The sequence below is a fragment of the Oncorhynchus masou genome, chromosome 31 (genome assembly GCF_036934945.1).
Source record: "Oncorhynchus masou masou isolate Uvic2021 chromosome 31, UVic_Omas_1.1, whole genome shotgun sequence".
Lineage (NCBI taxonomy): Eukaryota > Metazoa > Chordata > Actinopteri > Salmoniformes > Salmonidae > Oncorhynchus > Oncorhynchus masou.
In genome coordinates, this window is record NC_088242.1 from 58,594,012 (window position 1) to 58,620,608 (window position 26,597).

Here is a 26,597-nt window from a genome sequence, read left to right on the forward strand (position 1 = left end):
AAATACTCAATCCAATAACATAATAACGGCGCTGGAGGGGTGGGATGCCATTTTACCGGCTCCTAACCAACTGTGCTATTTCATTTGTTTTTTCCCATTGTTTGTAACTAATTTTGTACATAATGTTGCTGCTACCATCTCTTACGACCGAAAAGGGCTTCTGGACATCAGAACAGCAATTACTCACCTCAAACTAAACAAATCATTTTTCTTTAATGAGTCCGACGTGAGTGGATATACTGCTTTGTCAAGACAAGGCTCAAATCCCCGTCATTAGCGTGAAGAAAAGACAGAAAAACATGCAGGAGAGCGGGGTGTCTTGTAAGAATTTGCGACGAGTAGGTAAACCCCCACTACCCTCAATATTATTGGCGAACTTGCAATCTATCAAGGCACAAGGCGAGACCCAGATGCAGACACAGGAGGCAGATGGTTAGAGTCTTACAATGTTAATTAATCCAAAGGGGTAGGCAAGAGAATGGTCGTGGACAGGCAAAATGGTCAAAACCAGATCAGAGTACAATAGGTCCCGAAAGGCAGGCAGAATCAAGGTCAGGGCATGCAGGATGATCTGGCAGGCAGGAAAGTAGTCCAGAGTCAGACAGGGGTCAGAACCGGGAGGAATAGAAAAAAGAGAATAGAAAAGGAGTACGGGAAAAAAACACACTGGTTGACTTGACTAAACATACAAGACGAACTGGCACAGAGAGACAGGAAACACAGGGACAAATACACTGGGGAAAATAAGTGACACCTGGAGGGGGTGGAGACAATCATAGGAACAGGTGAAACAGATAATTGGAAAACCAACTGGACGATCTACGATCAAGACTATCGTACCAACGGGACATTAAAAACTGTAATATCTTATGTTTCACAGAAACTTGGCTGAACAACGACAGATAATATAGAGCTGGCTGGCTTCTCCGTGTTTCAGCAGGACAGAGCAGCTACGTCTAGTAAGACGAGGAGCGGGGATGTGTCTATTTGTCAATAACTACTGGTGCGCGATGTCTAATATTAAAGAAGTCTCGAGGTATTGCTTGCCTGAGGTAGAATATAGCATAATAAGATGTAGACCACACTATCTACCATGAGAGTTCTCATCTACAGTAGGGCAAAAAAGTATTTAGTCAGCCACCAATTGTGCAAGTTCTCCCACTTAAAAAGATGAGAGAGGCCTGTAATTTTCATCATAGGTACACTTCAACTATGACAGACAAAACGAGAAAACAAATCCAGAAAATCACATTGTAGGATTTTTAATTAATTTATTTGCAAATTATGGTGGAAAATAAGTATTTGGTCAATAACAAAAGTTTCTCAATACTTTGTTATATACCCTTTGCTGGCAATGACAGAGGTCAAACGTTTTCTGTAAGTCTTCACAAGCTTTTCACACACTGTTGCTGGTATTTTGGCCCATTCCTCCATGCAGATCTCCTCTAGAGTAGTGATGTTTTGGGGGTGTTGCTGGGCAACACGGACATTCAACTCCTTCCAAAGATTTTCTATTGGGTTGAGATCTGAAGACTGGCTAGGCCACTCCAGGACCTTGAAATGCTTCTTACGAAGCCACTCCTTCGTTGCCCGGGCGGTGTGTTTGGGATCATTGTCATGCTGAAAGACCCAGCCACGTTTCACTCAAAATCTCACGATACATGGCCCCATTAATTCTTTCCTTTACACGGATCAGTCGTCCTGGTCCCTTTGCAGAAAAACAGCTCCGAAGCATGATGTTTCCACCCCATGCTTCACAGTAGGTATGGTGTTCTTTGGATGCAACTCAGCATTCTTTGTCCTACAAACACGACGAGTTGAGTTTTTACCAAAAAGTTATATTTTGGTTTCATCTGACCATATGACATTCTCCCAATCTTCTTCTGGATCATCCAAATGCTCTCTAGCAAACTTCCGACGGGCCTGGACATGTACTGGCTTAAGCAGGGGGACATGTCTGGCACTGCAGGATTTGAGTCCCTGGCGGCGTAGTGTGGTACTGATGGTTGGCTTTGTTACTTTGGTCCCAGCTCTCTGCAGGTCATTCACTAGGTCCCCCCGTGTGGTTCTGGGATTTTTGCTCACCGTTCTTGTGATCATTTTGACCCCACGGGGTGAGATCTTGCGTAGAGCCCCAAATCGAGGGAGATTATCAGTGGTCTTGTATGTCTTCCATTATCTAATAATTGCTCCCACAGTTGATTTCTTCAAACCAAGCTACTTACCTATTGCAGATTCAGTCTTCCCAGCCTGGTGCAGGTCTACAATTTTGTTTCTGGTGTCCTTTGACAGCTCTTTGGTCTTGGCCATAGTGGAGTTTGGAGTGTGACTGTTTGAGGTTGTGGACAGGTGTCTTTTATACTGAAAACAAGTTCAAACAGGTGCCATTAATACAGGTAACGTGGAGGACAGAGGAGCCTCTTAAAGAAGAAGTTACAGGTCTGTGATAGCCAGAAATCTTGCTTGTTTGTAGGTGACCAAATACTTATTTTTCCACCATTATTTGCAAATAAATTCATTAAAAATCCTACAATGTGATTTTCTGGATTTTTTTTCTCATTTTGTCTGTCATAGTTGAAGTGTACCTATTATGAAAATTACAGTCCTCTCTCATCTTTTTAAGTGGGAGAACTTGTACAATTGTTGGCTGACTAAATACCTTTTTGCCCTACTGTACATAACGGTAATAATTTATTTGAATGGTAAAACTATTTATAAACCGGGTAAATCAAGATGTATTGTGAATAGGCCAAGGCTACAGGTGAAAGCATAGTCAATAGGAGTGTGAGCGTGCAGTTATTAAGCTTGTTTTGGCTGATTTCATTAGGCTACAGATTTTTTTTAAACAATCTTTCCCTTCCATTTATTATTTGGGACTTATTTTATTATACTATTCAACAACAATAAAAAAAATATTCAGGTCTCTAAGACCCATGATGTCATTCACACACAGTCAGTTCGAGGCTCATGCAAATATGATATTGACTGGAGGTGTGAGGCGGGGAAGACAAAGTGAATGAATAACGTTTCTGGTAACAATCAGCTTTGAAATCAGAAATATTTTGCATCATGGTTTGTTATATTATCACAAACAAAGTACTAGGGTAGTGAATTGATGTTAGCTTCAGCTGTAAGCTAGCAAAGAAAGTTAACTTTCAGCTTTGTAGGCTTCTGGCAGTGGTGGGAAAAGTACTCAATTGTCATACTTGAGTAAACGTATAGATACCTTAATAGAAAGTTACTCAAGTAAAAGTGACAGTCAGCCAGTAAAACACTACTTAGTAAGTCTAAAAGTATTTGGTATCAAAAAGTATCAAAAGTAAAAGTATAAATAATTTAAAATCCTTATATTAAGCAAAGCAGATGGCACCATTTCCTTGTTTTTAGAATTTACGGATAGCCATGGGCACACTCCAACAATCAGACATTATTTACAAAAGATGCATTTGTGTTTAGTGAGTCCACCAGCCCAGAGACAGTTGGGATGTCCTGCTAAGCATTCAAAATGTAATGAGTACTTTTGCTGGTCAGGGAAAATGTATGGAGTAAAAAGTACAAGATTTTCTTTAGGAATGTACTGAAATAAAACTATTAAAATAAAGTACAGATACCTAAAAAAACTACTAGAACTTTAAGGTATTTTTTACTTAAGTACTTTACACCACTGGCTACCGGTATCTTTCTGCAGAGTAAAGTGTTCTAGCCTGTAATAGACATTGTTTTATGAACGGTAACAGTTTAAACAATTCTACATGCCTTGTTGCATTATTGAAGTGTGTTAACTTCGGTGCAGCATAAACGGTGAAGATGCAGCCCAGACTCCCAATGAATGCAGTGGGTCATTTGGACAACCTCGAATAAATGGCGCAGGCAAGGTGCGCTCGCGCTATAAGGGGACATCGGCTGCAGTGATAGCCAGACTTGATCCTCTCTCAATCCGTTGACGCTGTGAGACATTTGACAGAAGTACCTAAAGTAAAAAATTCTAGTAACGAACCGTTTTTCATGTTATCAATGGGTTCATCTGACTCTGGGTAAGTAGAAGGTAGCAATTGCCAAAATGTCGCACTATCCCTTTTGATATGGGATCACAAAGAAGAGTATTTCCCATGGTGAGTGATATCAGGGATCATTGGGACGTTCTTACAGTCACCCTTAAAGCTCAAACACACCCGTATGATTGTCAGACGTTTGCCTGCCCAACAGTATTTTGCACCTTTGAACAGTGCGGGAAAAAAAACTCCTTCGCGTGAACACACTCAATTCTTCATTGCTGCAACTTGCTTGCTCGATGAAATTTCTGCTCTTCTTAGCGGAACGTTTTTTAAAAATTGGTGTCCTTCAAGGCAGCTGTCAATTATCACGTTTGGCTGCGTTTCATTTTATTATTTGCGGTTTAATCACGGGAGGGGTAGTCTAGTGGGTAGAGCGTTGGACTAGTAACCTGAAGGTTGCAAGTTCAAACCCCCGAGCAGACAAGGTACAAAATCTGTCGTTCTGCCCCTAAACAGGCAGTTAACCCACTGTTCCTCATTGAAAATAAGATTTATTTTCTTAATTAGCTGACTTGCCTGGTTAAATAAAGGTAAAAAAAGAGGCACTATTTTCAAGCGTATTAGTCTATAAATACATCTCTTTGTCAAAAAGTAATCTCTCCCATGTCTTATTCGACTAGTTGTTATGAAATGTTTATTGCTTGCCTACATTTTACTCCCTCCTCGATGTTTAATACATACATTAATTTCAGTTGCCTATCTTGAAGTGAAGTTTGTTCTATAGAAAGTATTTGACTCTAGTGACACAATTAATTAAATCTGAAGGTCGGGGTTTCGGCAAGCCCATTTTCTTGCCTGCCGAAATCCCTTTGCGATTCTAAGTAGAAACCATAGGTTCGTAGCCATAGGTTCGAGCATGATAATGAACGGTTTCCCACTGTGATAAGTAGAGATGGTAGGGAGATTCTCTATGTATTTCATGCTTTACCTTGACCTTTTAACATTTCAACGGGGTAAGGGCGCCCCAAGGAGCCCGATAGCACGGATCTATTTCTCATTCAGCTTTTTAGAATTCACTCCAACTGCTGGACGAATGGGGAAATAAACTCACATGTTCTTCTGCTGGTCGATCTGAATTGTATTTTTTCTCATAATACGCCATGATCTTGAGGTCCAGACAGCCCTCTTCAATGTTAAACTCCACTTCTGTCTGTAGGAGCAGACATACATCTGTACAGCCTAATAAAAAAAGCATGAGCAAGCGCACACCCAAACAAGTTGGTAGAGGTGCGGACTAATGGCAGATAACTAAGCAATAAAATAAAATAAATAGCCCACATACAAGCTCCCAGTAATTGATCACCTATCTAAAAACACTGACCCCTGGTGATCTGAACATTGACTGACATCAGGCTGTTTTTATGAACAAGTCTGCTAAATGAACATATTTCTTCCACAGTTTATCAGCGTGCAGACAAGATGTTCCCTTTGTTGATGATGCTTATTGTGCAGTTGAACCAACATATTACCATGTAACAAAGATTGCATAAAAACAATGAAATATGAATATGCAATGAAATAATGTATGGTGATGCTAATACTATGTACAATATTTAATTGTTGCAATATGATAACAATAGCCTAATATATTCAACATGCTGTAAACTGCCTTTTTAACAGTTTAATTTGTCTTTATCACCAATCTAATAACTAAGAAACATCCCTCATTATTGTCGCTGTTTGTCTACATAACCTGGTTCAAGCAGTCATGGCATTACCCTGAAGAAGGTACAAATTATTGAGAGCTTGTACTTGGTGTGCAACTCTTTATTTATTTGTAATACTCTGTACAGTACCTTTACCAAACTTGCCAGCAAGATGGGGAGGCAGTGTATTACCATTGCATCATTTTTTTCTGCTTTCTCATTGGCTTCCTGTTCAATGAAGGCCATCATATGCTTGATCTGTCAAGGAGAAACTTGATGAATAAAGAATGTTTAGCCTATGTCATAACTCATACCATGATATAAAAGAACCTATTAAAATTATCCTCTTTATCACTGAGATGTTTAATTTTTTTCATTATCACTCTAATAACTATGACACACCCCTCACTACTGTCATTGGTTGCACAAATTGTACTGTTAAGGCTGGTGGAAGAGCTATATGAGGACGGGCTTATTGAAATGGCTGGAATGGAATGTATCAAACGTGGAAACTACATGTTTGACTCCATTCCATGTATTTAATTCCAGTCATAACAACGAGTATGTCCTCCTACCAGCTTCTTCTGTGTTAGTTAGACACTAGTCAGCTCTCACCAACAATGTCAAACCAGCCTGTTAACTTTAGATGTCATGGCACTTAGCATTTTTTAGCCTGTCCTCCTATCTCCTCCCATCAGCCTCCTCTGCACTAACGTTATAGCTCACAGAGCAGACATATTAGTACAGTTCGCTAAGAGCAAAGAGGACCCTTTCCACTTTATAAGACTAGTGTGTTAACTAGCTAGTTAACAAAATTTTACAACAGCTAGCTAGCTAACAACATTACCCGTTTGAGCGCAATGTGTGGTTACTCATTTGTTGTTTTGCTTAACGTTACTAATCAATATAGCTAGCTAACAACTAGCTAATAATACTCAGTTAGCTGGTTTGACAAGTTATTTCAGTTGCTCATGCACGACATACTTGGGGCTGATTACAAGCAACAAAACTAGCATGGTAGTTCAGCTGCCTGGATGACAGTAAACAGCGCATTCACGAGGGTCCGTTGTTGAAGTGCCGCGCATATTTGTCTTACTTTCCGTAACATGTTGACTCAGAGATAGAGGACCGGCAGCGCCATTGACAGGGTTGCCAGGTTATACCGAAACATTCTAACCCAATGACCACTCAAAACCCGCTCACAAGGCCTGAAAACTAGGATGACATTTATTTTCGCAGAAAGAGGAGTTGCCACGTTTATCCAATAAGTGTCTCCATAATGACAATCTAAATACAATTGCTGAATTGGCTTCACCTTGGTCTCTGCATTACTCCCTTTGTTATTGGTTCATCACACCAAATTATTTATTCTGAACTATATAAGTGATCGATAGTAAATGGTTAAGACATATGGTTCTTTCAGAAAACATTGTGAAATGGTGTTAATGCAAGTCATTTTGCGCTAAAATAATCATATTTTCAACTGGAGTATAAAAATCGGTCATCCATTCCTCTGGAGCAAGATGGAAAGGAAAGAGGAGATCCATCATGAGTCCAGTACATTAAGGGAGTTGTATTCTACTATTAAATCAATCACTACTATTATAAATTGACTAATGGAGCAAATCGGTTCCTCTCTGTTTTCACCTCTGTGCCACTACGTGCCACTCCCTCTCCCGACTTCAACTTTCTGGTCAATGTTAGCTAGCTAGCTTGCTATGAACAGGGCTTGAGATGGGTGATTAAACTCAACTCCACAATGTACAATGTACGATGGAGTTGAGCGGCAACTAGTGTGGGAAACTGGAGCTCCGACATCACATAAGTTATCAAAAACGACTGATTTCAGCACCCAAAGAATAGCCCACATTTACACATGAGAGAGTTGAGTTGAGTCTGCAATGCTCAAGACTAACTTTTTTCAGCACCATCCCGAAGTGCAATTTAAACCAGGGGTTAGAACCAGTTCAGGGAACAGAACAGAAACAGGAACTAAAGTGATCCATACTATTCCGGAATAGAACCATTATTTTAATAGCATGGGAACCGGTTAATAACGTTATTTTACATTCCAGGCATTTTTTTCTAGTCTCACAAAAACATGCAACAAATCACCTATGTAAAGCCCTCACTGTCACTCTGAAATGTATTCCAGTGTCTGCCTGCAAGCTGAAACTCTTTGCCTGTGTGTGCGTGTATTTAGGCTACATGCCCCTCTGAAGTACATGTGAACTGTACAAATTAAACACAAATAACTTAGAGTTAACAAAAGTGCCAGTGTTTATTACAAGACCAATAAATTACAATAAGAGTCACCAGTATCCCCCAATCCACCCACCCTCTAGGACTATGGCCTAGAGAGTACACACAATGAAACAGCCCCAGGACCAGAATATGTATAAAAACACAGGGCGTAAGCCTGGCATGTAAAGCACCTCGAGGCAGAAACATGCTAACTTTAATGTATATTCACACTCATAAGATAGCACACTCATAATTGAACACTACTTCAGGCTCGTGTTCAGTACGCCGTTAATTGCCTTGTGCCGCTCTGGCAGCCCAAAGTGGCTAGCTTGTGGGTGTGCTGGCAGCATATAGCAGCACGTTCGGTAGTGCGTCAAGAATACAGCATAGCAAGTTTGTATGAAGGTCTGGTTATTAAATGGGTAAATAGTTTAATCCATTCTCTGTTTAATGAATTTATTCACAGGTAAATAGTAATATGCTCTAAACCACTTTGGTGACAAACAAACTTTGTTGCCCTTTCTCCAATCATCCACATGGCCGAGGGAACCTATTCAATTAAGTAAATACATTTTGAAAATGTAAAAAAAATCAATGTATCATTAGCTAGCTAGCTACAGTGCAGGCTAACTCAAATGAGCTGCTAACATAGCTAGATAGCCAACGTTACATACTGAATTGATCGCTAAGTTAATTAAATATCTCTTTGCTAGCTATCTTGATGTATTTATCATTGTAAATTAAAAACACAATGCCAAATGCATTTGTAGGTAGCTAGCTAACAGCCATTAAAAACACAACTCCAAATGCATTTGTAGGTAGCTAGATAACAGCCATGGAAGAGGGTGAAAGGATAGCAGCTCCAGCTCTCTAAGAAGGGAGAGAGTAGGCTATTCTGGATAGGGCAGGTACGTTTGTGTAGTTCTAGTCCATAGAAAGAGAAACTGAGGGCAGAGATGATAGCAACATAATATTCAGTGCTGTCTAATGAGTGCAATGAAGCCTGTTTCATGTGATGTTTTATGTCCTCAGATACAGAGAGCTGTGAAAGCCTGTCTGCAAATGAAGTGGTCCCAATGAAGAGCAGTGGTTCTCAGTCCTGATGTCTCAAAGGGGTGCACATTTTTATTTTTGCCTCAGCACTACACAGCTGACTCAAATGATCAACTCACCATCAAGCTTCAAGTGGTATTTATGTATTCATTTGGGATGCTATCCTTGATATGATCCTGCTGTTGTCACATGCTACACATGCAGATGCAGTGCATTCGGAAAGTATTCAGACCCCTTGACATTTTCCACGTTCTGTTACATTACAGCCTTATTCTAAAATGTATTGAATTTAAAAAAATCCTCATTGATCTAAACATAAAACCCCATAATGACAAAGCAAGAGCAATTTTTGCAAATGTATTAAAAGTAACAAATAGAAACCTTATTTACATAAGTATTCAGACCCTTTACTATGAGACTCGATATTGAGCTCAGATACATCCTGTTTCCATTGATCATCCTGGAGATGTTTCTATGACTTGATTGGATTCCACCTGTGGTAAATTCAATTGATTGGACATGATTTGGAAAGGTACACACCTATCTTTATTAAAAGGTCCCACTGCTGACAATGCACGTCAGAGCAAAAACCAAGCCATGAGGTCGAAGGAATTGTCCGTAGAGCTCAGAGACAGGATTGTGTCAAGGCACAGATCTGGGAAAAAGTACCATAACATTTCTGCAGCATTGAAGGTCCCCAATTACACAGTGGCCTCTTTCATTCTTAAATGGAAGTAGTTTGGAACCACCAAAACTCTTCCTAGAGCTCGCCGCCTGGACAAACTGAGCAAGAAGGGCCTTGGTCAGAGAAGGGCCTTGATCAGGGAGGTGACCAAGAACCCGATAGTTACTCTGACAGAGCTCTAGTGTTCCTCTGTGGAGATGGGACAAACTTCCAGAAGGACAACCATCTCAGCAGCACTCCACCTATCAGGCCTTTATGGTAGAGTGGGCAGGAGGAAGCCACTCCTCAGAAAAAGGCACATGAAATCCTGCTTGTAGTTAGCCAAAAGGCACCTAAAGACTCTCAGACCATGAGAAACAAGATTCTTTGGTCTGATGAAACCAAGATTGAGCTCTTTGGCCTGAATGCCAAGTGTCACGTCTGGAAGAAACCTGGCACCATAACTACAGTGTAGCATGGTGGTGGCAGCATCATGCTGTGGGGATGTTTTTCAGCGGCAGGGACTGGGAGACTGATCAGGATCAAGGGAAAGATGAACGGAGTAAAGTACAGTGATCCTTGATGAAAACCTGCTCCATAGCACTCAGATCTTCAGACTGGTGTGAAGGTTCACCTTCCAACAGGATATAATATAATCTTGCTGTCTTTCTCCAACGACCCTAAGCACACAGCCAAGACAACGCAGGAGTGGCTTCGGGACAAGTCTCTGAAGTTCCTTGAGTGCCCCAGCCAGAGCTCGGTTTGAACAATTCTGAATAGAGCTGACAATAGCTGTGAAGTGACGCTCCCCATCCAACCTGACAGAGCTTGAGAGGATCTGCAGAGAAGATTGGGACAAACTCCCCAAATGCAGGTGTGCCAAGCTTGTAGCGTCATACCAAAGAAGACTCTAAGCTGTAATCACTGCCAAAGGTGCTTCAACAAAGTACTGAGTATTGCTTCTGAATAATTATGTAAATGTGATATCAGTCTTTTATCTTTTATACATTTGCAAAAATGTATAAAACCCTTTTTTGCTTTGTCATAATGGGGCATTGTGATGGGGGAAAAAATTATTCAATCAATTTTAGAATAAGGCTGAAATGTAACAAAATGGGGAAAAAGTCAAGGGGTCTGAATTCTTTCCGAATGCACTGTACATAGTCATTGAAGACAGGTCACTTTAATCATGTTTACATAATGTTTTACCCACTTCATAGGTATATATTGTATTCTAGTCTATGCTAATTCTATATTTAATTCTGCTGTACACACCTTTTCTATTGGTATACTATCCATAATGTCTATACACACACCATCATATACATTTACATTGAGTGCGCAAAACATCCATGACATAGTCTGACCAGGTGAATCCAGTTGAAAGCTATGATCCCTTATTGATGTCACTTGTAAAATCCACTTCAATCAGTGTAGGTAAAGGGGTGGAGACAAGTTAAATAATGATTTTTAAACCATTGCACAATTTAAACATGGATTGTGTCATTCAGAGGATGAATGGGCAAGGCAAAAATATTTACGTGCATTTGAACGTGGTATGGTAGTAGGTTTGTGTCAAGAACATAGATTTTGATTTGATTTCTGGAAGATAAAAAAACGTCTTCATCATTCACAATCAATCCTTTCTATAGTTCAGATTAAATCATTTGATATGATGAACCAATAACAAAGAGAGAAATGCGGAGAAAAAGGTAAAGCAATTTTACCAGTTGTTTTTACATTGTCATTATGAAGACACCTATTGGATAAATGAGTCAACTCCTCTCTTGCTGCGAAAAAAATGTTGGGCAAGTTTTCAGGCCTTGTTGTCTGTTTTGATTGGTCACAAAAACAGCAGACCTGGCAACCCTGGTTACAACTCTCTTTTTGGTCTGCGTGGAATCATTTTATTAAATGTTTTATTTTTTCTTTCTGTTAAGTACAATATTAATATCAACTGTATTGGAGTTTTTTTTCCTATTAAGAAATTTGCACATTTTGCACATTTAATTTGAGGATAATTTGATGATAACAGGGTGGATAATCAAAATACATGATATGACACCTTTTTAATTTTTTACATATTATAAATACAACAAACATATGAGTATTTTGTTATATACCATGAGTGTGTTTATGCAATTAATAAATTAATCAGCTAACTTAAATAAATTAAAACGCCCTTTGAACTCTCCACAAACTGAGGCACATGTTATAGTCATGATGGCTACCCAGCCCCTAAATTAGAGACGTGAGAGGCAAGTTTTTGTTGGAAAGGACCGATATAAAAAAAAAATTCGACACACCCTGGTGTCATCCATAACTGTTTTGCCGCTGCTGGTGTGTGGAACGTGTTTCAAGTTTTGTTGCTCAACACGTGCATTTGTCAGGACTGCATTTGTCTCTGGAAACGGGTACGTCGTGTGTCATAGTCTAAGATAATGTCTTAATGATAATGAACTTTCTCTTCAATTGTAGTGCCATATTGATCTTTGACGGACCCTGCTTTTTTAAGGTTAGCCTACACTGAGTGTACTAACACTGTAGTGAGTAGTACATTGGCTAAAGGTCGCTGAATTTGCTAAAGATTATCGCGGGTATTGACCAGTACTCAAATGTTGACTTATTACTGTGACAACTTGATGGTTCATGCCCAATATGTGTTGTGAAAGGGGCTTTGTGTTTGGATACACTGTCTACTGAAAATGTAGCTATCATATCACTCATGCAAACAATTGCCTTAGGAGTTTGTAGTTGCAGTGCATCATTGCAGTCGCACCATGATATGAATGGTATGATGAGATAATGAACAGATGTTGAGTTGTTGGTGCCTCAGGCTTAGTCTCTGCTGCCAGTGTCATCCCCATACATGCAATCCAAAAAAAAACAGTTTTGACCATGTGTTTTTGTGCCTCATGACAGGACGAAATGTGCACAATGCTTTATTTGTATATTTCCTACGTTGTACTTTCTGTACTTTCTGACCTTACACTCATATATGCTCTTACTAGATACCTTGCCTGTAATAACCAGTGTGCTTTTTTTCCTACTTTCAGAAGTTTGATCTTTTTCCACATTTGACTGCATGTGCCTGAGTCTGACCCTGCATATCTTCAATGGCCGCCTTGTGCTCCACCTCTGTGCCTGAGGGTTTCCACTATGAGACTAAGTACATTGTCCTCAACTACCTGGGCCTCCTGCCCCCCTCCCAGCTACTGTCCACTGCTGGAGGAGGTAAGTGACACTCCCACCAAATTAGGATGGGGAAGATACTGGAGATAGGAGGGACTGGCTGCTTCCCGTTCCCAATTCTCCACCATTAGCACACTCTCCATGTATTTAAAATCGGTGTAAGTGTTTTTGTTTAAACCAATGCGAGAGCATGTACGAGTGCACATTTCGAGTAAATAATTGGGGTGCAGACCCGTCTATACAGATTGCCTGCCAGTGCCAATCCCCCTTTTCATTGGCTCTCATTAGAAATATGTAATTGCTGTCTTGGTCTCTGGCTTGAAAACCTGCCCAGTAGCTTTAGTACAGAGGCTGTCCTGTATTCTGTCTTGGTTGAGCGAATGGACTGTTAGTCTTCTCTTGTCCTAATTATGGGAGCTCACACAAACATGGTCAGCACGCATGTGTCAATCAAAGCTTCCTGGAGTCCTACCATGCCTTTACAGAATGGATGGGCAGGTTGGGCTGGCACCACTTCCAAGCATGTTGGTATCTCTACCCTAGTTATGTAGACATAGAACAGAATCCAGTAATGTTGACAGTAGAGTTGGGCGATATTACAATGGCATCATCTATCAACGATGATTGGCAACATGCAGTAAAGAATGGAGTAGGGCAGCACACAAGGGACATTCAGAGTAATCTGCCTATTCGATATATAGCCTATTTCAATAATTGGACTCGGTTCTATAGGTCTACAGAACGTAGGAGAGGAATGTAGGCTAGACAGAGTGGAGAATTCCACCAAAGCAGTGCAAAAGGTCCAGTCAGAGAATATAATCTCGCTGTCTTTCTCTTGCTCTGTTGGTTGCATGGGCCTTATAGCCTAAACCTATTTGTTTTTATAATGGACACTCCTTAACTATATTCTGTTTAGCTGTTTTCAAAAACCTAGGCAATATTCCCTTCTCCATTCAATATGACTTGGGGCTAGGCTATGCTTTCATAGATTTATGCGTGCATGTTTTTTCTCCCGATCAAACAATGAATGCATTGAACAGAGTTCCATCTAAAAAAGATGTTTGAATCGCCTAAAAACGTAATAGGGCCTAGGTACTAATAATGAGAGAACAAACCATATCAATATAGAAAAATTGAATGACAAGTTTAAGCATATTAAGAAAGAAATTATATGTGAGGGGCAGGAAAATCCATCCATGTGAGGTTGAAAACCAAATGGCCAATAACCTATCCTCTTACTAGGCCTAATATAAAAGCTTTACGTTTTATAAACAGAAGCCTATTTCCCAAATATTCAAATAGCCTAAGGAGGCACTGTTAACCATTTCAAAAAGAACAAGAATGAAAGTGTGTCTTATAGGCTGGTCTCAATCACAGCTTTATTAGAGATAATAAACAATAGCATATTAAGAGGGGAGGATGAGGTAAAGCAATTATTATCCTGTTCTGAAGATGGTAGACTTCGCTTCTATCCAGGTTATAAAATCATGGGCTAACTCACTACAGTAAGGCATGTTCCTCGTCTGTTGACTGTCGCTTTTTCTCCTTGTGAGCGAGGCACACGCATACCTGTTCCATGCTGGATCTCCACCAGAAAATTGTTTTAGAAAATATTTGCCAGCACTTAGCTTCTGCCCAGGCGTTCAACAACTTTTAAAATTTTATTTCACTTTTATCTAACCAGGTAGGCCTGTTGAGAGCAAGTTCTCATTTACAACTGCGACCTGGCCAAGACCAAGCAAAGCAGTGCGACACAAACAACAGTTAAACATGGGATAAACAAATGTACAGTCAATAACACAATAGGGAAAATCTATATACAATTGAAGTCGGAAGTTTACGTACACCTTAGCCAAATAAATTTAAACTCAGTTTTTCACAATTCCTGACATTTAATCCTAGTAAATATTCCCGGTCTTTGGTAAGTTATGATCACCACTTTATTTTAAGAAATGTGAAATGTCACAATAATAGGAGTGATTTTATTTCAGCTGTCTCATCACATTCCCAGTTGGTCAGAAGTTTACATGCTACCAAATACTAATCGAGTGTATTGCCTTTACATTGTTTGACTTGGGTCAAACATTTTGGGTAGCCTTCCACAAGCTTCCCACAATAAGTTGGGTGAATTTTAGCCCATTCCTCCTGACAGAGCTGGTGTAACTGAGTCAGGTTTAGGCCTCCTTGCTAACACACTTTTTTTCAGTTCTGCCCACAAACTATAGGTTTGAGGTCAGGACTTTGTGATGGCCACTCCAATACCTTGACTTTGTTGTTCTTAAGCCATTTTGCCACAACTTTGGAAGTATGCTTGGAGTCATTGTCCATTTGGAAGACCCATTTGCGACCATGCTTTATCTTCCTGACTGCTGTCTTGAGATGTTGCTTCAATATATACACACTATTTTCCTTCCTCATGAAGCTATCTATTTTGTGAAGTGCACCAGTCCCTCCTGTAGCAAAGCACCCCCACAACATGATGCTGCCACCCCTGTGCTTCACGGTTGGGATGGTGTTCTTCGGCTTGCAAGCATCCCCCTTTCTCCTCCAAACATAACAATGGTCATTATGGCCAAAGTTCTATTTTTGTTTTATTAGACCAGAGGACATTTCTCCAAAAAGTACGATCTTTGTCCCCATGTGCAGTTGCAAACCGTAGTCTGGCTTTTTTATGGCGGTTTTGGAGCAGTGGCTTCCTCCTTGCTGAGCAGCCTTTCATGTTATGCCAATATAGATCTCGTTTTACTGTGGATATAGATACTTTTGTACCTGTTTCCTCCAGCATCTTCACCAGGTCCTTTGCTGTTGTTCTGGGATTGATTTGCCCTTTTTGCACCGAAGTACATTAATCTCTAGAAGACAGAATGTGTCTCCTTCCTGAGGGGTATGACGGCCACGTGGTTCCATGTGGTTTATTCTTGCATACTATTGTTTGTACAGATGAACGTGGTACCTTCAGGTGTTTGGAAATTGCTCCCAAGGATGAACCAGACTTGTGGAGGTCTATAATGTCTTTTCTGAGGTCTTGGCTGATTTATTTTGCTTTTCCCATGATGTCAAGCAAAGAGGCACCTGGTTTGAAGGTAGCCCTTGAAATACATCCACAGGTACAACTCCAATTTACTCAACTGATGTCAATTAGCCTATCAGAAGCTTCTAAAGCCATGACATAATTTTCCAAGCTGCTTAAAGGCACAGTCAATTTAGTGTATGGTAACTTCTGACCCACTGGAATTGTGATAGTGAAATAATTGTTGGAAAAATTACTTGTCATGCACAAAGATGTCTTAACCGACTTGCCAAAACAATAGTTTGTTAACAAGATATTTGTGGAGTGGTTGAAACACTTAGGTTGGAGTCATTAAAACTAGTTTATGTCCATGTCTGACTTCAACTGTATAAGAATCCAGCTTCAGTGATTTTTATTTTTATGTTATTTTTTGCAATTCGTTCCAGTTGTTGGCAGCAGAGAACTGGAAGGAAATGCGGCCAAAGCAGGAGTTGGCTTTGGGGATGCCCAGTGAAATATACCTGCTGGACTATGTGCTGCTATGGTGACCAGTGAGCTAAGGTGGGGCTTTACCTAGCAAAGACTTGTAGATGACCTGGCGCCAGTGGGTTTGGGGATGAATATGAAGCAAGGGCCAGCAAACAAGAGCATACAGGTCGCAGTGGTGGGTAGTATATGGGGCTTTGGTGACAACTGATGGCACTGTGATAGACTGCATCCAGTTTGCCGTGTAGAGTGTTGGAGGCTATTTTGTAAATGACATCGCTGAAGTCAAGGATCGGTATGTTTGGCAGCATGAGTGAAGGATGCTTTCTTGCAAAATAGGAAGCCAATTTCTACATAATTTTGGATTGGAGATGCTTAATGTGAGTCTGGAAGGAGAGTTTACAGTCTAACCAGACACGTAGTTATTTGTAGTTGTCCACATATTCTAAGTCAGAACCATCCAGAGTAGTGATGCTAGGTGGGCGTGTGCGGGCAGCGATCGGTTGAGGAGCATGCGTTTAGTTTTACTTGCATTTAAGAGCAGTTGGAGGCCACGGAAGGAGTGTTGTATGGCATTTAAGCTAGTCTGGATGTTTGTTTAGTGTCCAAAGAAGGGCCAGAGATATACAGAGTGTTGTCATCTGTGTAGAGGTGGATCAGAGAATCACCAGCAGCAAGAGCGACGTCATTGATGTATACAGAGACAAGAGTCGGCCAGAGTTGAACCCTGTGGCACCCCTGTAGACTGCCAGGGTTCCGGACAACTAGCCCTCCGATTTTACACACTTTGAACTCTGTCTGAGAAGTAGTTGGTGAACCAGGCAAGGCAGTCGTTTGAGAAACCAAGGCTGTTGAGTCTTCTGATAAGAATGCGGTGATTGACAAAGTCTTGGCCAGGTCGATGAAAACGCTTGCACAGTATTGTCTTTTTATTGATGGCGGTTATGCTATCGTTTAGGACCTTGAGCGTGGCTGAGGTGCACCCATGACCAGATTGCATAGCGGAGAAGGTATGGTGGGATTCAAAATGGTTGGTGATCTGTTTGTTAACTTGGCTTCTGAAGACTTTAGAAAGGCAGGGTAGGATCGAAATCGGTCTGTAATAGTTTGGGTCTGGAGTGTTTCCCCCTTTGAAGAGGGGGATGACCGTGGCAGCTTTCCAATCTTTGGGGATCTCCGATGATACGAGCGGTTAAACAGACTAGTACTAGGGGTTGCAACAATTTCGGCACATCATTTTAGAAAGGGAGGGTCCAGATTGTCTAGTCCGGCTGATTTGTAGGGGTCCAGATTTTGCAGCTCTTTCAGAACATCAGCTATCTGGTTTTGTGTGAAGGAGAAATGGGAAGGCTTGGGCAAGTTGCTGTGGGGGTTCAGAGCTGTTGACTGGGGTAGGGGTAGCCAGGTGGAAAGCAATGCCAGCCGTAGGAAAATTCTTATTGAAATTCTCAATTATCTTAAATTTATTGGTGGTGACAGTATTTCCTAGCATTAGTGCAGTGGACAGCTGGGAGGAGGTGCTTTTATTTTCTGTTGACTTTCCGGTGTCCCAGAACTTTTGGAAGTTTGTGTTATAGGATGCAAATTTCTGTTTAGAAAAGCTTACCTTTGCTTTTTTAACTGCCTGTGTATATTGGTTCCTAACTTCCCATAAAAGTTGCATATGGCGGGGGCTATCCGATGCTAATGCAGTACGCCACAGGATGTTTTTGTGCTGGTCAAGGGCAGTCAAGTATGGAGTGAACCAAGGGCTGTATCTGTTCTTTGTAGTACCTTTTTTGAACGGGGCATGCTTATTTAAGATTGTGAGGAAAGCACTTTTAAAGAATAACCAGGCACCCTCTACTGACGGAATAAGGTCAATATCCTTCCAGGATACCCGGGCCAGGTTGATTAGAAAGACCTTTTCGCTGAAGTGTTTTGGGGAGCGTTTGACAGTGATGAAGGGTGGTCATTTTACCGCGGGCAATGGGGCAGTGACCACTGTGATCCTGGTTGAAGACAGCAGAGGTGTATTTAGAGGGCAGGTTGGTCAGGATGATATCTGAGAGTGCCTGTATTTACGGATTTAGGATTGTACCTTGTAGGTTCCTTGATGATTTGTGAGATTGAGGGAAATATCTTAGATTGAAGGATGGCTGGGGTGTTCAGCATATCCCAGCTTAGGTCCCCTAACAGTGCAAACTCTGAAGACAAATTGGGGGCAATTAATTCACATATGGTGTCCAGGGCACAGCTGGGGGCAGAAGGTGGTCTATAGCAAGCGGTAAAGGTGAGACTTGTTTCTGGAAAGGTGGAATTTTAAAAGTAGAAACTCAAATTGTTTGGGCACAGACATGGATAGCATGACACACCTCTGCAGTAGATTGCAACTCCACCCCCTTTGGCAGTTCTATCTTGGTGGAAAATGTTGTAGTTGGTGATGGAAATTTCAGGATTTTTGGTGGCCTTCCTAAGCCAGGATTCACACACGGCTAGGACATCAGGGTTGGCGGAGTGTTTTATTCACTGCTTTAGCACAATATTAGGTAGGAGGCTTCTGATGATAACATGCATGAAACCAAGGATTTTACGGTTACAGAAGTCAACAAATGATAGCGCCTGGGGAATAGGAGTGGAACTTGAGGCTACAGGGCCTGGGTTAACCTCTACATCAACGGAGGAGTAGGATAAGGGTACGGCTAAAGGCTGGTCGTCTAGTGTGTGGGGGACAGAGAATAATAGAGCAGATTCGACATCAACTTTCGTCATGATTCGTCCAGTTGTTGCATGCAGTTTCACGCTATAGCACAACTTTGGTTTTAGCAGTTTTTGTATATTACAATTTTTATTCCCAATGTTTTTAGGGGGTTGGCCAATAGGGGGTGATACTGTGGTATATCACAATTTTTTTTATGAGAGTATAACCATGATAGGCTACACTGGTTGACATCGTCCTCCGACAGAGGTTGACATCGTCCAACCCTAGGGTGGCAGTGTAGCCTAGTGGTAAGAGCATTGGACTAGTAACCAAAAGGTTGTAAGTTCAAATCCCCAAGCTGACAAAATCTGTTTTTCTGCCCCTGAACAGGCAGTTAACCCACTGTTCCTAGGCCGTCATTGAAAATAAGAATTTGTTCCTAACGGACTTGCCTAGTAAAATAAAGGTAAAATAAACACAAACAAAAACAGTTGACAGTCACTGGCGTTAGGGTGAGAAATGGTTTGATCTACTAAATGGAACCATTAAAACCTCTGTTAACTAGCCTGAACTGCTCTAAATACAGATGGCGTGATAGCCCATGCAGGAGCTCTGGGGTTCTCTGATGTCTGCCATGTACCACATGTCATTGCCATGGTTAAAGAACAAGTGACTGTTCCCTATGAAATGCAAAGACCTTTTTGCTCTGACAGGAGGGGCTGGACCTCCGTATTTCCTCTTGTCTGTTTTGTCAGAGGGGGTGGGTAATGTAGAGAAGTGTCTGATCCCTGCTTTCCGCTCGGCCCACTCCTTGTTCTGACAGCCGGTTGCGTGCAATCTCGGTAGCATTACTCACACGCCACCGGTCAAGAGAAAAGAGAGGGGCGCAGACCGGACTGCTGAACCAGCACCTAGCCTGGCTGGCAAAACCAACAGGGAGCCTCATTGCTTCTCACTGAGTGAGTTTGAGCGGCCAGCTGAGGGTTTAAGGGTGAATGAGACGCTTGATGTGTGGAAATTGGCTGATGTACTAGACAGCATTACCTGGATAAAGAGTCCTGCCTCCCTTTGACCCTCACCTAGAAATAAGTACAGTATTTATTGAGTATTGCTAGTTGATCTGTTCTATTTAATTCTTGATCATGGACTTGAGCAATCCATTCTTACTTTATCTAAGGAGAATTTGTGCTATGCCCTTGTTTCTGTGTTCTTTTCATATGTGTTGGCAGATGCCTTGTTTTAGCTGTGCTGCTTGCTTCCAAACCAATGAGAGTAGGAGGAGGCTAGCCTTGGGCCCAGTCATATAGCTGGCATGTTAACAGCATAGTGGAGTTGACCAAATCCGCTTCAGAGGCAGCGTGAACTGACCGAGCATCATCCACAGCGGCCCAATGATATCTCTCTGCATCACACTCGCCCCCTCCCACGGTCCTTTCTGGCTGAGTGGATGCATTGTTTGTTTCCTAACCAGTGAGCGGGCTGAAGAGATGTGGAGGAGAACAGGGAGGGAGGGATGTGTGTGTGCCCTGTCATGTGGGTCTCTGCCTGCCTCCAGCAACATGCAATGGATGTTGTGAATAATTCACGTGTGTGTGTGTGCATCTGGGCCTGTAAGCCCATAATGAGAGCAGAGAGTGTATTGCTAGAGAAGGTGAGGGAGGCGAGAGCAGCTTGAAAAGGGTGTGTGTACATTCACGACATGTTTTGATATGTACATCTCAGTGCTGTTTGTCCGCTATGGCCTATAGCTTGTTTGGTATATTTAATATCCACACCTGAGGGGCCTACACTTAACGGAGAGGGAGTGCGTTGCTGCTACTTGTAAGTGTGACTGTCAAAAAGTGATGAGCATTGAACAATGGTTTAACTTTGCTCTTTAGATTGGTGTCCATAGTCTCCATACAGTACAGTTTTTATTTTTTTGGTACCTTTTAACCTAACCTCTCTGTAAACCATTACATAGGCCTACAGTATGTGTACGTTTGTGGCCTGCAGTTATTACACCATACAGTCAGTAAGAGGTTTTGCACATAACTAATGTTTGCACTGTGCATCTGGCTGACTGAACCATATCACAACTTGTTACAGGAATTATATTCCTCTGTTTTAATACCCAATTAAAATTAAACACTCTGTCATTTCCTAAGAATTTGTAAGACTCTTATTTGTATAAAATGGACAGAGACCAATCTCAAATATCAACCAGCTGTGTTTATTCTCGAGTACTGGACATGATAGTTTACCACAGGTTATAAACTGAAGCTGACGTCATTAGTGTTCGTAATACCCCGTCTCATCTCCGCTCCAGTACAATGGCTGTATGGTTCTCAAGACTTAGATACTTTATGAACAGAGCCAAGGTCTGCCTGTGTAGATAAGCATTCTAGCCAGTCTAGCGATAAGTTAATTCATTTCTACCAAGGAACAGACAGTCATTGTTCTAATTCTTGATTATATTTACACACATTATATTCAGTACTTGGGTTTAAAGAAAATTCATACATCTATACAGTAACATAATTGTTTTCTGATTAGTCAGTCCTGATTAAAATGTATACATAATTAGTAATTATTGATAAAAAAAATCCCTTAACACAACTAAATAATGGCAAAGAGGAATATTTGATTTTGAATAGATTACTTCAGGAGCATTAAGCCCTACATTAGTGGCTTGCGAAAGTATTAACCCCACTTGGCATTTTTACTATTTTGTTGCCTTACTACCTGGAATTAAAATAGATTTTTGGTGGATTTTGATTTACACAACATGCCTACCACTTTGAAGATGCAAAATATTTTTTTATTGTGAAACAAACATATAAGACAAACCGAACTTAAGTGTGCTTAACTATTCACCCCCAAGTCAATACTTTCTCAAGACACCTTTTTGCAACAATTACAGCTTCAAGTCTCTTGGTAGGTCTCTATAAGCTTGGCACATGTAGCCACTAGGATTTTTGCCCATTCTTCAAGGCAAAACTGCTCCTTCAAGTTGGCTTGGTTCTGCAGGTGTACAGCAATCTAAGTCGTACCACAATTGGATTGGTATCCACTTAAACCACTCACGTTTTGCTTTAGCAGTATGCTTTAGGTCATTGTGCTGCTGGAAGGTGAACCTCCGTCTCAAATCTCTGGAAGACTGAAACAGATTAACCTGTATTTAGCGCCAGCCATCATGCTTTCAATTCTGACCAGTTACCCAGTCCCTGCCAATGAAAAACATCCCCACAGCATGATGCTGCCACCACCATGCTTCACTGCGGGGATGTTGTTCTCAGGGTGATGAAAGGTGTTGGGTTTGCGCCTGACAGTGTTTTCCTTGATGGCCAAAAAGCTCAATTGTAGTTTTATCTGATCCGAGTACCTTCTTCCATATGTTTGGGGAGTCACCCACATGCCTTTTGGCGAACACCAAATGTGCTTACGTATTTTTTTCCTTTAAGCAATGGCTTTTTTTTCTGGCCACTCTTCCGTAAAGCCTAGCTCTGTGGTGTGTACGGCTTAAAGTGGTCCTGTGGACAGATACTCCGATCTCCACTGTGGAGGTTTGCAGCTCCTTCAGGGTTATCTTTGGTCTCTTTGTTGCCTCTCTGATTAATGCCTTCCTTGCCTGGTCTGTGAGTTTTGGTGGGTGGCCCTCTCTTGGCAGGTTTTTTGTGGTGCTGTGTTTTTTCCATTGTTTTAAATACTGGATTTAATGGTGCTCTGTGGGATGTTCAAAGCTCCATTGTCGTCTTGGTGGTGCCCCTTGCTTACTGATGTTGCAGGCTCTGGGGCCTTGCAGCATGTGTGTGTGTGTGTGTGCAGTTAGTTGGAAGTTTACGTACACCTTAGCCAAAAACTGAGTTTTTCACAATTCCTGACATTTAATCCTAGTAAAGATCCCCTGTCTTAGGTCAGTTAGGATCACCACTTTATTTGAAGAATGTGAAATGTCAGAATAAAAGTAGTGATTTATTTCAGCTTTTATTTCATCACTTTCCATACACTCAATTAGTATTTGGTAGCATTGCCTTTAAATTGTTTAACTTGGTCAAACGTTTTGGGTAGCCTTCCACAAGCTTCCCACAATAAGTTGGGTGAATTTTGGGCCATTCCTCCTGACAGCTGGTGTAAGGTTTATAGGCCTCCTTGCTCACACACGCTTTTTCATTTCTTCCCACAAATGGAGGTCAGGGCTCCACTCCAATACCTTGATGTTGTGGTTCTTAAGGCATTTAGCCACAACTTTGGAAGTATGCTTGGTGTCATTGTCCATTTGGAAGACCCATTTGCGACCAAGCTTTAACTTTCTGGCTGATGTTTTGAGATGTTGCCTCAATATATACACAATTTTCCACCCTCATGATGCCATCTATTTTGTAAGTGCACCAGTCCCTCCTGCAGAAAAGCACCCCACAACATGATGCTGCCACCCCTGTGCTTCACAGTTGGGATGGTGTTCTTTGGCTTGCAAGCCTCTCTCTTTTTCCTCTGAACATAATGGTCATTTTTTTTGTTTCATCAGACCAGAGGACATTTCAACAAAAAGTAACATTTTTGTCCCCATGTGCAGGTGCAAACTAGAGTCAGGTTTTTTATGGTAGTTTTGGAGCAGTGGCTTCTTCCTTGCTGTGTGGCCTTTCAGGTTATGTCGACATAGTAAAACGAGTCATGTAGATACTTTTGTACGCGTTTCCTGCAGCATCTTCACAAGGTCCTTTGCTGTTGTTCTGGGATTGTTTTGCACTTATTGCACCAAAGTACGTTCATCTCTAGGAGACAGAATGAGTCTCCTTCCTGAGCGGTTTGATGGCTGCGTAGGCCCATGGTGTTTGTACTAGAGGTCGACCGATTAATCGGAAGGGCCGATTTGAAGTTTTCATAATCGGAAATTGCTATTTTTGGACACTGATTTGGCAGATTTTATATTTTTCTTTATTTAACTAGGAAAGTCAGTTATGAACAAATTCTTATTTTCAATGACGGCCTAGGAACAGTGGGTTAACTACCTCGTTCAGGGGCAGACCGACAGATATTCACCTTGTCAGCTCGGGTGGTCCAATCTTGCAACCTTACAGTTAACTAGTCCAACGCTATAACCACCTGCCACTTGTAGCACTCCACAAGGAGACTGCCTGTTACGCGAATGCAGTAAGCCAAGGTAAGTTGCTAGCTAGCATTAAACTTATCTTACAAAAAGCAATCATAATCACTAGTTAACTACACATGGTTGATGTTACTAGTTTATCTAGCGTGTCCTGCGTTGCATATAATCTGACTGAGCATACAAGTATCTGACTGAGCGGTGGTAGGCAGCAGCACGCTCGTAAGCATTCATTCAAACAGCACATTCGTGCATTTTGCCAGCAGCTCTTTCCAAAGCTTCAAGCATTGAGCAGTTTATGACTTTATGACTTCAAGCCTATCAACTCCCGAGATTAGGCTAGTGTAACCGATGTGGCTGGCTAGTTAGTGGGGTGCGCGCTAATAGCGTTTCAATCGTTGACGTCACTCGCTCTGAGACTTGGAGTTGTTCCCCTTGCTCTGCAAGGGCCACTGCTTTTGTGGAGTGATAGGTAACGATGCTTCGAGGGTGGCTGTTGTCGATGTGTTCCTGGTTCGAGCCCACGTAGGGGCAAGGAGAGGGACGGAAGCTATACTGTTACACTGGCAATTCTAAAGTGCCTATAAGAACATCCAATAGTCAAAGGTATATAAAATGCAAATGGTTATAGAGAGAAATAGTCCTATAATAACTACAACCTAAAACTTCTTACCTGGGAATATTGAAGACTCATGTTAAAAGGAACCACCAGCTTTCATATGTTCTCATGTTCTGAGCAAGGAACTTAAACGTTAGCTTTTTTACATGGCACATATTGCACTTTTACTTCCTTCTCCAACTTTGTTGTTGCATTATTTAAACCAAATTGAACATGTTTCATTATTTGAGGCTAAATTGATTTTATTGACGTATTATATTAAGTTAAAATAAGTGTTCATTCAGTATTGTTGTAATTGTCATTATTACAAATCAATGTGAAAAAATAGGCCGAATTATCGGTATCTTTTTTTTTTGTCCTCCAATAATTGGTATCGGCGTTGAAAAATCATAATTGGTCGACCTCTTGTTTGTACTTGCGTACTATTATTTGTACAGATAAATGTGGTACCTTCAGGTGTTTGGAAATTGCTCCCAAGGATGAACCAGACTTGTGGAGGTCTTGGCTGATTTCTTTTGATTTTCCCATGATGTCAAGCAAAGAGGCACCAAGTTTGAAGGGAGGCCTTGAAATGGATCCACCGGTACACAGCTCTAGCAGGGCAGAAATTTGACCAACTGACTTGTTGGAAAGGTGGCATCCTATGACTTTGCCATGTTGAAAGTCAGCGCTCTTCAGGACAGGCAATTCTACTGCCAATGTTTGTCTATGGATATTGCATGTCTGTGTGCTAAATTTTTATCCACCTGTCAGCAACGGTTGTTGCTGAAATAGCTGAATCCACTAATTTGAAGGCGTGTATGTATATATAAATGTAGTTGTGTCTGTGTGTGTGTATGATATAGATAGTAACCTTATGTGTAAAATAGTAAATAATGGCTACTTCTCAAAGTATTTAACTGTTGGAGTAGAACAAAGTTGTCCACTATCGGCATAACTATTTATTATGACCACCAATGTTGGCTATTAAAATCAGATCCAACTATAATATCAAGCGGCTTAAAATCAAAGGGGTTCATGGTTTCTTTAAAATCCACAATTTGGATCCCTCCACAGCCTCAGAGGATCTAGATAATTTTTCTAACCTTTCTGTATTGCAACCAAATTATGATAAGTGTTATGTATTTGACCACAAAATAATTCAACTTTTACATTACCAGGTAGTTTACCAATAAAATGGTCTGACGTTTTTCATATTCCGTTACAATACATGTTAGTAAAAATATCTCGCTACCATGGAAAGGACAACACCTGCCTATTTGTGGGAAAAACACCCTGAATTAACTCTTTAGTCGTATCTCAGTTTACTTATTTGCTTGTGGCCCTGCCTACACCTAACTAGCTGTTTAAAAAAGAAAAAAAAATATTATTAAAAAAATAAATTATTATATGAACAAAAATATATTTTATTTGGAATGGCAAGCCAAACAAAATGAAACAGGCCTATTTATGAATTCAGAGGGCAGAAAATATTAAAGCATTAGGACCTCTCACTAATGGCTTCAGTCATACAAAAGCTATACTTAAGTCCGAACTGGTTCACTAGCAGATTAGTAAGAATGGCTCAATCCGTGTTCACAAATGGCATTTTCCCCTTTATTCAGATTACAACCTCTCTGTTTCGGTTATTTGAAAATGAAATCCTCTCCACAATATTGCTATCGTTTAAAACAAGCCATAGAAAGGTGTTTGCAATTTCAGTTTAGTCCATCAGAAAAGACAGAATACATATTATGGTTTAAAAAGGGTTGCCCATTTTGGGGAATATTCAGAGGTGGAAATTAACGGGAATATATGGGAATGAATAACATCTAATTTACATGTTTTTTTGCATTGGATATTTACCATATCATATGGAGACA

The 26,597-nt window shown here is 41.0% G+C and overlaps 1 protein-coding gene across 1 annotated transcript in view; it reads left to right on the plus strand.

The window, feature by feature from the left end:
• Positions 1-11,879: 11,879 nt before the first annotated feature.
• LOC135524194 (bcl-2-like protein 13) overlaps positions 11,880-26,597 on the plus strand; it is a 40,515-nt gene continuing 25,797 nt past the window's right edge. The window contains exons 1-2 of the mRNA XM_064951508.1: positions 11,880-12,076; positions 12,719-12,896. Of these exons, the coding sequence (XP_064807580.1) occupies positions 12,779-12,896 (118 nt within the window). The 5' untranslated portion in view covers positions 11,880-12,076; positions 12,719-12,778. The remainder of the gene's footprint in view (positions 12,077-12,718; positions 12,897-26,597) is intronic.